General features: G+C 52.3%; 3 protein-coding genes across 3 annotated transcripts in view; 2 read left to right on the top strand and 1 right to left on the bottom strand.

Moving 5' to 3' along the window:
* The window catches only part of Cideb (cell death inducing DFFA like effector b), a 6,356-nt gene extending 2,172 nt beyond the window's left edge, over positions 1–4,184 (bottom strand). Inside the window, exons 1-3 of the mRNA XM_005370421.3 lie at positions 4,168–4,184; positions 1,948–2,073; positions 1,561–1,702 (exon numbers count right to left, since the gene is read on the bottom strand). Coding sequence (XP_005370478.1) covers positions 1,561–1,702; positions 1,948–1,988 — 183 coding nt within the window. The 5' untranslated portion in view covers positions 1,989–2,073; positions 4,168–4,184. The remainder of the gene's footprint in view (positions 1–1,560; positions 1,703–1,947; positions 2,074–4,167) is intronic.
* Ltb4r2 (leukotriene B4 receptor 2) lies at positions 4,016–5,108 on the top strand. Its single transcript, XM_005370419.2, has one exon. The coding sequence runs from the start codon at positions 4,016–4,018 to the stop codon at positions 5,090–5,092; it is 1,077 nt and encodes a 358-aa protein (XP_005370476.1). The 3' UTR covers positions 5,093–5,108.
* A 2,593-nt stretch (positions 5,109–7,701) lies between these two features.
* On the top strand, positions 7,702–9,782 carry Ltb4r (leukotriene B4 receptor). The gene is made up of 2 exons (XM_005370418.2): positions 7,702–7,771; positions 8,608–9,782. Exon 2 carries the CDS (start codon positions 8,617–8,619, stop codon positions 9,655–9,657), a length of 1,041 nt encoding a protein of 346 aa, XP_005370475.1. The 5' UTR covers positions 7,702–7,771; positions 8,608–8,616; the 3' UTR covers positions 9,658–9,782.
* The last annotated feature ends 599 nt before the right edge of the window (positions 9,783–10,381 follow it).

Genomic DNA, 10,381 nt, shown 5'->3' with positions numbered 1-10,381 from the left:
TGCCTCTGGCTCCCGAGTGCTGGGATTAAAGGCGTGCGCCACCATCGCCCGGCTTAGTGGTGCATCTTGATAGGACTCTGGTTAAACATCCTTGAAGCTGCCCTGAGGTTGTTACCCTACATCAGGAATGAAGGCCCCAGGGTTTCCACCAGGATGTGGAACTCACAAAGGGTCTGAATCTTTTTTTCGAGGCAGGGTTTCTATGTATCTTTGGCTCTTCTGGAGCTTCCTCTAGACCAGGCTGGCCTCAAACTCACAGAGATCTGCCTGTCAAGTGCTGGGATTAAGTATGCTCCCACTGCCTGGCAGGTCTGAGTCTTCTAAAGACGACCTCATACCACTCAGCTTGTGGATTGACACACCTTCCTAAGCCATTTTTATATATTTTTTAGATAGTTTGTGAGGGTGAGTGGGTATGTGCATGAGTGTGTAGAGATCAGAAGGAGCCATTGACTCTGGAGCTGGAGTTACACTGGTCGTGAGCCACCAGCTGGGGACTGAGAACTCAGCCCTGGTCCTCTGGAAAAGCATTACATGCTCTTATCTACTGAGCCATCTCTCCAGTTCTGCACCCTCTCCCCTTTGTGGGCACTACAGGAGAAAATTCTCTAAAAGGAAAGTCCAGTCCACCATGATTGGGGAAAGAAAGTCCCCTAACCTCAAGAGTACTACCCAGCACAACTCAGCCCATAGGCTGCTCCCTCGGTGGGCAGCCCACTCCAGTCTCTGGGGTAGTCTAACTAGCCTTACTAACTAGATTGGGGTTTGCTAAATAAAGGCCTGCTCAAATTGTCTCTTGACTGAATTTGTTCCTTCAAGGTTAGAGCCAAGAGGCATCCCCTCTCCAATATCTGCTAAAATATCTATAAGGACCTATTCATTTATTCCTTTCAGTAATCCTCAAAGGTGGTTTATTTTTCTCTTGAGAAGATGAAGAAACTGAAGGCTTGCGGAGTGATTTAGAAGTGAATGGTTTGCCTAGTATGTGCAAGGACCTCAATTTGATGCCCACCATTGAAAACATTTTCAGGTTAGGTTTTGTGGCATGTATCTGTAATTTCAGTATTTGGAAACCTGAAGCAGGAGGATTAAGTGCAAGGTCAGCCTGGGCTAAAAAGTAAAAGCCTGTTTCAAAAGAAAGGCAAACGTTCAAAAAACAGGTTTTGATAGATTGAATGACTTCCCAAAGGTTGACTGCTAGGAAGTAGCAAAATCAGAATTTGAAGCTGGCTTTTCATAAAAATCAAGGGTCAGGAGCTTAAATGGGCGGCAGAGCCCTTGCCTAGAGCTCTGACTCCCAGCATCACAAGAAAACATGCAAATCAGAATTACTTCTGAGCCCATTTGTCCAGTCCTTATTTGACTGTTCCCTGACTGCCAAAGAAAGCTCACTACTCAGAAAATAGATAATTTACCCATATGCAACATAGGCCACTGGGCATAGTGTTTCTCAGCCACCTGGGGGTGGTAACTTCGTAACCCGCACACTTTCTGCTCTGCCATCCTACTATTTTTGAGTCCCTTGGCTTCTCTACTCCAGGAGCCTGACCGCTTGCTTACCTTATCTAGCAGTTCCTCGCGGGTGGCCGCTGTCAGACCTTTCCGGACTCTCCGCTTGTGATCGCAGACACGGAAGGGTCGTTGAGGTGGAGCTGAGTTCCAGACCCTACGGCCAAGCTCAGAGCTCATAGTGGATACCGACCTGATGGTTGGGAAGAAAACACAGGAAGGGGAAAGGGGGGGGGGTTGGTAAATTTAGTGATAATGATGGGGGTGGGGTGGCTAAGGTTTACAGAGCCAAAGGAGAGACTATGGAGAGAGAACAAGAGTAGTTTACAAGTTGGATAAATCTGTAGAGGCAGGGAAGTGAGTCTTCTAGGAACTAATGTTAGCCTTGCCTGCCCGTATCTCCAGTACTGGAATATAAAGGAAAGGGTCAGAAATCACCTCAGCAGTCCATTGGGGTTCAAGGCTGAGAGGTACTCCATGGTACCCCTGAGGGTTTGGGGCTGTGCGCTTCTCTGTTGTTCCGAGGCTGATGTCTTGTTTCTGAATAAAGTTGAGATCTTAGCCCTGGTGAAGTAAGAGATGTGTCAAGCCTGGACTCTGTCCCCCCTTGCCTGGTGAGTAAAAGGGACAAAGTCTAGGAGGAGGAGCCTGTGTGTAGTGATGGAAGTACTTTGTGCCTCCTTTAGAGATGTGTTGTGAAGGGTGAAATTTGATATTTGACTCCCCTCCCCCTAACCCAAATGCAGTTTTACTTTCTAGCCTAGTTTGGCCACCTTGAACTCCCGATCTCCATATCTTGGCTCCTAAATGCACCCCTTTAACATGGTTTCTGAGTACTGAGCTCAGGTCCTCATGTCTGTAGGGCAAGGACTTTGCCGACTGAGCCTCTCCCCAGCCTGGGGACTTCAGTTTTGATGCTCTGGGTTTCATCTGACTTTAGTTGTAGCTATGATGGACAGCTGCACAGAAACTGAGGTTCACTGTTAGCCCTTAAATCATCAGTCCCCTGGGCTGGAGAGATGGCTCAAGTGGTTAAGAGCATTGCCTGCTCTTCCAAAGGTCCTGAGTTCAATTCCCAGCAACCACATGGTGGCTCACAACCATCTGTAATGAGCTCTGGTGCCCTCTTCTGGCCTGCAGATATACACACAGACAGAATATTGTATACATAATAAATAAATAAATAAATATTTAAAAAAAATCATCACAGTCCCCATTTTCTCGCCTCTCTTCGTCTCCCAGCTTCCTGTGTCCTGGCCAGCTTTGTGACTGGACCAGCTTCATTTCTCATGCAGGCTGGAGCCCCAGCCAGGCCCCAATAAAGGGCAAATATAGGGGCACGAGTGCCCCTGGGACAATCCTCAGCCATAAAACGTTCCCCAGTCTTCTACCCCGGGCATTCTGTATACCTCGGGGTTCTGCTGGAGTGCAGTGAAAATGCACGGAATGGCTGGCCTCTCCCTGACCTTAGCATGCGCCCTCACTCCTGTATGCCACGGATTCCTCCCAAACAGGTTGCAAGCTCCTTGTACCTACATGTTTAGCCTATTCCCCTGGGACTGAACATCACGTCTCACACGGAAAAGTTGTCCCTGACCGCTCAGTAACAGCTGGAGAGTGGAGGGACTCTGACGGGCTCACAAGCAGATTGAAGCGGAAGAAAAGGAAGCTTGGCAGGGACAGGAGGCTGAGACTGGCAGAGAGAGCAGCTGGGGAAGTGGGTTGCTCGGCTCTCCTTTGTTCACGGCAAACCAAGGAGCCTAGAGAACATAACCATTGCAGAAGGTGGGCAGCTGTGCCAGCAGCCTTTAGCAGAGAACTCCTACTCTTCTAAAATGGCCCAAGTGCCTTCCTGAGCACCTCTTCAGCCTTATTCTATTTCCCAGGGAGGCTGGCCTGCGTGCCCGGGCCTGTCAGTGATGGGAAGGAGTAGGGTGAAGGAGGGCCCAGGAAGGCTGGGGATGAGCACCATCTTGTCCCTCTTCATTCTTGCCTCACCCTCTGCCACTGTGACAGGCATGAGCCAGGCTTAGGTATCTCATTCACTGTGGCTTTACCTGTCATCCTTCCTAAACTTGACACCCAACGCTGTTCTCTCCCAGCTGGGTAAGCAGATCTGTTCATTCTCCTTTACTCCCCAGCAGCCACCTTTGCTCTGAAGTATTAAGAATGGGATTAGATAAAGAGGGGGCTATGCCAGAAGGCCAAATGTGGAGATAGTGGCTGTCTGCAGGGAGGACTGGGAACACCAGTGCTTCGGTACCAGCAGCCTCTGGGATCATGCTAAGACCTGGGGAGTTCAGCTGACTGGGAACAGGGACCATAGGTTCTAAGGAAATGTTTGAATTGGTTTCCTGGAAAGAAGACACGGGCAAGCTGCAGAGAAGCTGGGGGTGGTGGTGGGGTGGGCACAGTGCCTTCTCATCTAGTATTAGAGATAGTGTGGGCCTTTGCCCCAATCTTGAATGCTCCACCCGGTGGATTTTTGCAGCCCCCTTTTAGGAGGATGTCAGTCTGCTACCGTCCGCCTGGGAATGAGACGCTGCTGAGCTGGAAGGCCTCACGGGCCACCGGCACCGCCTTCCTACTGCTGGCGGCATTGCTGGGACTGCCGGGCAACGGCTTCGTTGTGTGGAGTTTGGCGGGGTGGCGACCCACCGCGGGGCGGCCGCTGGCGGCCACACTTGTGCTGCACTTGGCGCTAGCCGACGGCTCGGTCCTTCTGCTCACCCCGCTCTTTGTGGCCTTCCTGAGCGGGCAGACCTGGCCCCTGGGCCAGGTGGGCTGCAAGGCGGTGTACTACGTGTGCGCTCTCAGCATGTACGCTAGCGTGCTGCTCACCGGACTGCTCAGCCTGCAGCGCTGCCTAGCTGTCACTCGACCCTTTCTGGCTCCCCGACTACGTAGCCCAGCTCTGGCCCGCCGCCTCTTGCTGGGAGTCTGGCTGGCCGCCCTGGTGCTCGCCGTTCCGGCCGCCGTCTACCGCCACCTCTGGGGAGATCGCGTGTGTCAACTGTGCCACCCATCGGCCGTGCACGCCGCTGCTCATCTGAGCCTGGAGACCCTGACTGCCTTCGTTCTGCCTTTTGGAACAGTACTCAGCTGCTATGGCGTGACGCTGACGCGTTTGCGGGGCGCGCGCTGGGGTTCTGGGCGACACGGCACACGGGTGGGACGTCTGGTGAGCGCCATCGTGCTGGCCTTTGCCTTGCTCTGGACCCCCTACCACGCGGTCAATCTCTTGCAGGCGGTGGCTGCGCTCGCTCCACCGGAAGGGCTCCTGGCCAGGCTTGGCGGGGCAGGCCAGGCGGCGCGCGCTGGAACTACAGCCTTGGCATTTTTCAGTTCCAGCGTCAACCCGGTGCTCTACGTCTTCACTGCGGGGGATCTGCTGCCCCGGGCGGGGCCCCGGTTCCTCACTCGGCTCTTTGAGGGCTCTGGGGAGACCAGAGGGGGCAGCCGCTCTAGGGAAGGTACCATGGAGCTCCGAACTACACCGAGGCTGAAAGTAGTGGGGCAGGGCAGGGGCAATGGAGACCCTGGAGGCGGAGGCAGGATGGAGAAGGACAATCAGGAATGGTAGCCAAGACCTCAAACTCGGAACTTCCCTACCGCTTTCCATTGTTCCTGGAGCTCTAGGGTAGTTGGGGGGATCCTTCTCTGATTGCAGTTTGGGTTTGGCTGGACAGGTTTACTCCATAGGCCCAGATTACTCCAAACCATGGGATTGTGTGGGTGACTATGGCCTATGTTCAAAACTGGTGCTTGCCTGGATTCAAGTTCCAGAAATGCTTACCTGTTGCCAGCAGCTATTCTTGTGAAATAGACTGGGAAGCCATCAACTAATGGCTTAAATGTGTTCCTGTTAGTGGTTAGTCATGCCTGTGTTGTACTGAAGCCACCTGCTCTCGGCTGGGAAAGGCCAGGACTAGACAGTGCCAGTCTTCAGTGGCTTTCTGTCCTGTCTCCCCATCCAGGGTACCCGATTTCCCAGGCCCGTCTCTAGAAGCACTGTGAAGTTTGGATAGGGATGTATAAAATCCATTCTTAGAGGCACGTAGGAGGAGGAAACCGGCCTGCCAGGGGGAAGTAAATCTGTGCAGTATAAAAGGGAAGGGTTCTGCTTGTCTTACAGTCAGTGCCGGGAGAGGGAGGCACACGGCTGAAGGGTAGTGCAGGAGCCTGGGGCTGCAAGCCTGAACCTCTCCCTCTGTCCCTCTGCTCACCCCTACACCCCTGCAAGACTGAACCTCTCCCTCTGTCCCTCTGCTCACCCTACACCCCTGCAAGACTGAACCTCCCCCTCTGTCCCTGTGCTCACCCCTACACCCCTCCAAAAGCCACCAGGCCTGTGGGGAGCCTCAGGAGCCAGCACACTGTGCGAGAGGAAGCATGAGGGTTGATGAGGAGGAGGTGTGGAGAATGGCTGGAAGATATGGAAAACTGAAACAATCATTCGGGAAGGTTGTCGCCTTTCCTTCCTCTGTCTTTTCTCTCTGTTGCTTCCCTCTTCCCAGGATGCTAGCTGTTCCTAGCCTGTCCCCATTGCTTCCCAGCCTCCACCTCTGGAATCTCCCTATTATCAGATCTAGAACCTGAATGACACTTTTGATTTGGGTGACAGTAGAAGGCAATTTTTTTTCTTTGGGGGACAATGTGGACACACATATGACCGGTCCATCTAGTTGTCTCAGAACATTCTTACTAGCCCTGAATTTCTTATTCCTAGACCCTTCGGTCCCCAGCCAACTGAGGTGGCTGACCTCCCAAGTGGTTATTCTGGGCTCTTCTTCAATGGCTTTTCTCACCCTTCAAGCAGAGGCCAAGAGAAAAAAAAGAAAGCCATTCTCCAGGGTCATGCTAAAAACACTGGAATTGGTAATGAAGTGACCTCTGACCTAGGGAGGAAGTATGTTTAGAGAGCCTGGTCTCTGGGGAGACTGCTCCCAAAGGATGATGGAGCAGGCTGAGTGAGGGAAAGTACAGCCCACCGTCTGCTCAAAATGGTTCTGGATGGCCCTGGAGCTCTGACCCAGAAGCTTCTGTCCACGAACACAGAATTCTTCCTAGCCTGGCATTCTGGAGCAGAGGTTCCTGAACTTCCTGTTTTAAGTGCTTCACCTTACACAGCCGGTGTGGTCAGAGAGCTCTTCCTCAACTCCGCCTTCAGTTCGCGTTGTGGTTTCAGCCTCTTTACATCATATCCTCTGCTTGACAGTTACTGGGTCAGTGCTGATCTGGCTTTCCTCAGTGTACAGCAAGTGAGGGCACTGGAAAACATAAGGGACCTTGATGGCCACCAGTAAGCTTCTTATCTTTCCTGGCAAGTGGCAAGTTAAAAGGCAAACAGCAAGGCTGTAAGGATGTAGGGAGGAAGTGGTACCAATCCTTGCCTAGCACCCACTGAGAAAGTCCATCAGGGTTACTATGTGGTAAAGTGGGCAGGGGAAAGGGGAGAAAGCCATATTCTTCTCTCAAAAAGAATGGAGAGTTGGCTAACCTGTAATGGGAGGTGCTGGAGATGGCTTTGTCCCTACATCCTCACCAAGATCATGGTCTGACCTGAAGGCAAGAATAGGCTGCTTCCCCCTTCATCCACTTTTTGCGTATTCTCATTGACCCCCCCCCTCCCCGTGTGTGTTGATCTAGCGCTCTTTCAAGCTCATATAGCCTAGGGTGGCATTGGCACCAATATGCTGTTTTTATATCATGATATCACCTAACCCACAGCAATACATAGACCAATACATATGATTCCCGTGAATCTAAAAACTGTACCATGTTCACATTTTTAACATGAAGTACAAAGATATTTTTTTAAACCAGCAGTCTCATTCTGAGCCTATGTCCTTGCTTCCTTTGCCTGAGATATAATCCCGAACTCTGTTCACCTCTCCAGTCTAGACCTGCATTTTTAGACCACACCCCAGCCAGCTCACTCTTGGCACCCCTCTGTTCTAGTTCACCAGCCTTTCCTGGGTACTCCTCAGTTAGCTCCACCCCAGGAGCGGTCCTCCCTCTGGGCTGCTCTGGAACACAGACTGTCCCTCCTTAACGGTGAAGGAGGGTGTGGGGCTTTTGTTCAGCCCTTACCCTCAGAGATGCATCTTCCCCCTCCTCTGCTCTGTGGTACTTCCTCTCTGGCAGATTTAGAAGCAGGACCAAGACCTAGCACTAGGACAGCTTCAGGAATTCTCTGTCCGACCACTTTGCCCTGACCCTGGACGTGGCACTGACTTCTGATCAACATCTGGAAAACCTTGTAAGTATCCTAGGAATTGGATGGTGTGTGTGTCTGTCAGTGTGTTGTATATGAATGTTTGAGTGTGAATATGAGTGTGACAGTGTGTTGTGTGTGAGTTTGTGTATGTGAGTGTGTCCGTGTGGTGTGTGTGTGGCAGGTGTAGCTGGGGAGACGGTGAGAAAGAATCTCCAAAGAAAGTCTGACCTGTGTAAAAGGACTTGTTCTTAGGGCCTGTCCACTAACCCCGCCCTGTCCCAATCCTCCCTGGTGCACGCCGGTCAGCTCTTGAGAGAGTGGGTAAGTGATCGGAGAAAGTCACCACGGCCTCTCAGGAGATCAAAGAGCTGGTCTCTCACGGGATTCAGCCGTGGGGAGGAAAGTCGCCCAGTCTGGTGCTGGGTTCCCGGGTCCCTTAAGGGAAAGACGGTGAAATGCGGCTGTTGCTGTTTATTTTGCAACAGGGTTTGTGGCGAAGAAGGGGCCCCACAGGCCAGTTAGGAAATTAGTCTTCCTATTCAAACAGGTCTCTTGAAGAAAACGGGGTTGACAGTGAGGGTGTGGTATATATTTGGAGGTGATTTTGGAAATCAGAGTATTCATATTCATGTGATGAGGTGTCAAGAATTCTTTGACTGCCGGGCCATGGTGGCGCACGCCTTTAATCCCAGCACGTGGGAGGCAGAGGCAGGCAGATCTCTGTGAGTTCGAGACCAGCCTGGTCTACAGAGCTAGTTCCAGGACAGGCTCCAAAGCCACAGAGAAACCCTGTCTCAAAAAACCAAAAAAAAAAAAAAAAAAAAAAAAAGAATTCTTTGACTTTCTCCTCATGGGTGTGCCCACTTCCTACTCTCTAGGTTCTTTTGATGGCTCCAAACACTACATCTCCTGCAGCACCTTCCTCTCCCGGTGGCATGTCTCTGTCTCTGCCTATTGCCCTGCTGTCTGTGGCCCTGGCTGTGGGGCTTCCTGGCAATGGCTTTGTGGTATGGAGCATCCTGAAGAGGATGCAGAAACGCTCTGTCACCGCCCTGCTGGTGCTGAACTTAGCTCTGGCCGACTTGGCTGTGTTGCTCACTGCTCCCTTTTTTCTACACTTCCTGGCTCGACGCACGTGGAATTTTGGAGTGACTGGTTGCCGCCTGTGCCACTATGTTTGTGGAGTAAGCATGTATGCCAGCGTCCTGCTTATCACCATCATGAGTCTGGACCGCTCATTAGCAGTGGCCAAGCCCTTTGTGTCCCAGAAGGTGCGCACTAAGACGATTGCCAGATGGGTGCTGGCAAGCATCTGGGTGGTGTCTTTTCTGCTGGCTACACCGGTCATTGTGTACCGTTCCGTAGAACAGCTCAACAGGACTCTGATCTGCCGGCCGTATTATCCCAGCGACGGGCATATGGCCTTTCATCTGCTTTTTGAAACCATCACTGGTTTCCTTCTGCCCTTTCTGGCGGTGGTGGCCAGCTACTCTGACATCGGACGCAGGCTGCAGGCTCGGCGCTTCCGTCGTAGTCGCCGCACCGGCCGCCTGGTGGTTCTTATCATCCTGGCCTTCGCCGCCTTCTGGCTGCCTTACCACCTGGTGAACCTGGTGGAAGCCGGCCGCGCGCTGGTGGGCTGGGACAAGGCCGACTCTGTGGGGAGGCATCTGAAGATGGCCCGCAACGTGCTCATCGCGCTGGCCTTCCTGAGCAGCAGCGTGAACCCGGTGCTGTATGCGTGCGCGGGCGGCGGCTTGCTCCGCTCAGCGGGCGTGGGCTTCGTAGTCAAGCTGCTGGAGGCCACTGGCTCCGAGGTGTACAGTACCCGCCGCGGGGGTACCCTGTGCCAGTCCCAGAAGGTCACACCCGCCTGTCCTGAGCAAGGTCCCACCGAAGCCTCCATGACCTCCTCCACCCCCTCCTGAGTGAGGTGAACTGTAGTAGGTTGGTCTGACCCACTTCTGTATCTGGAGAACAGGTTGGGGACTGGACGCAAGAGGAAAAGAGGGAAGGGTGGGGGGGAGTCAGGGCAAAGAGACTGTATGCTTTGGCCTGGCTTTTGCAGGCAGCTTTATGATTAAAACTAAAGTCTGAAATAAGCTTAACCTTGTGAATGAGGTGTACATTATGGGGCACTGGGGGATGTTCATTGGTTTCCAGAAGGGACCACTCTGGTGGGGTCCCTCTCAACAGTTACCCGTGGTTTGCAGTTTTGGAAGGAACACATGGGCAGATAGAGCTCTCTACCTTCCTAATTCGGAAATAGGTGATCTGCAGATCCCACTTAGAAAAACACACTACTGATTCCTAAAGGAGATATTAAAGGGGTTCGTTGTGTGGCCCTAGAGTCATGACTCAAGGCACCTTCTAAGAAAACCAGTTCTTGTGAAATGTCTTCCCAGAAGTTGGTGGTACATATCCTTGATGATGTAAACCTAACATCCTCTCAGGAGAGTCCTGGGAGAAGGTTTTCCATCTTTTCATCTCCCAAAGATGTCTGGGGACTCAGGCATCAAATCCCATCTTCCAGAATTCTGTGCATCAGTACCTGCCATCTCTCAGAAGCCATGCCCAACCCCGTAAACAAGATGTCCCAGAATGAGAGGCCTAGGAAGACAGCTCAGGAAGAAACTGTGCCACTGAGGAGCA

This window comes from Microtus ochrogaster, unplaced genomic scaffold, assembly GCF_000317375.1.
Source record: "Microtus ochrogaster isolate Prairie Vole_2 unplaced genomic scaffold, MicOch1.0 UNK80, whole genome shotgun sequence".
NCBI lineage: Eukaryota > Metazoa > Chordata > Mammalia > Rodentia > Cricetidae > Microtus > Microtus ochrogaster.
This window is presented reverse-complemented; position numbering and strand designations above follow the sequence as displayed.

Bases quoted from the DNA above. Each gene is read 5' to 3' on its own strand.
- Ltb4r2 (XM_005370419.2), top strand. From the start codon at position 4,016: ATGTCAGTCTGCTACCGTCCGCCTGGGAATGAGACGCTGCTGAGCTGG.
- Ltb4r (XM_005370418.2), top strand. From the start codon at position 8,617: ATGGCTCCAAACACTACATCTCCTGCAGCACCTTCCTCTCCCGGTGGC.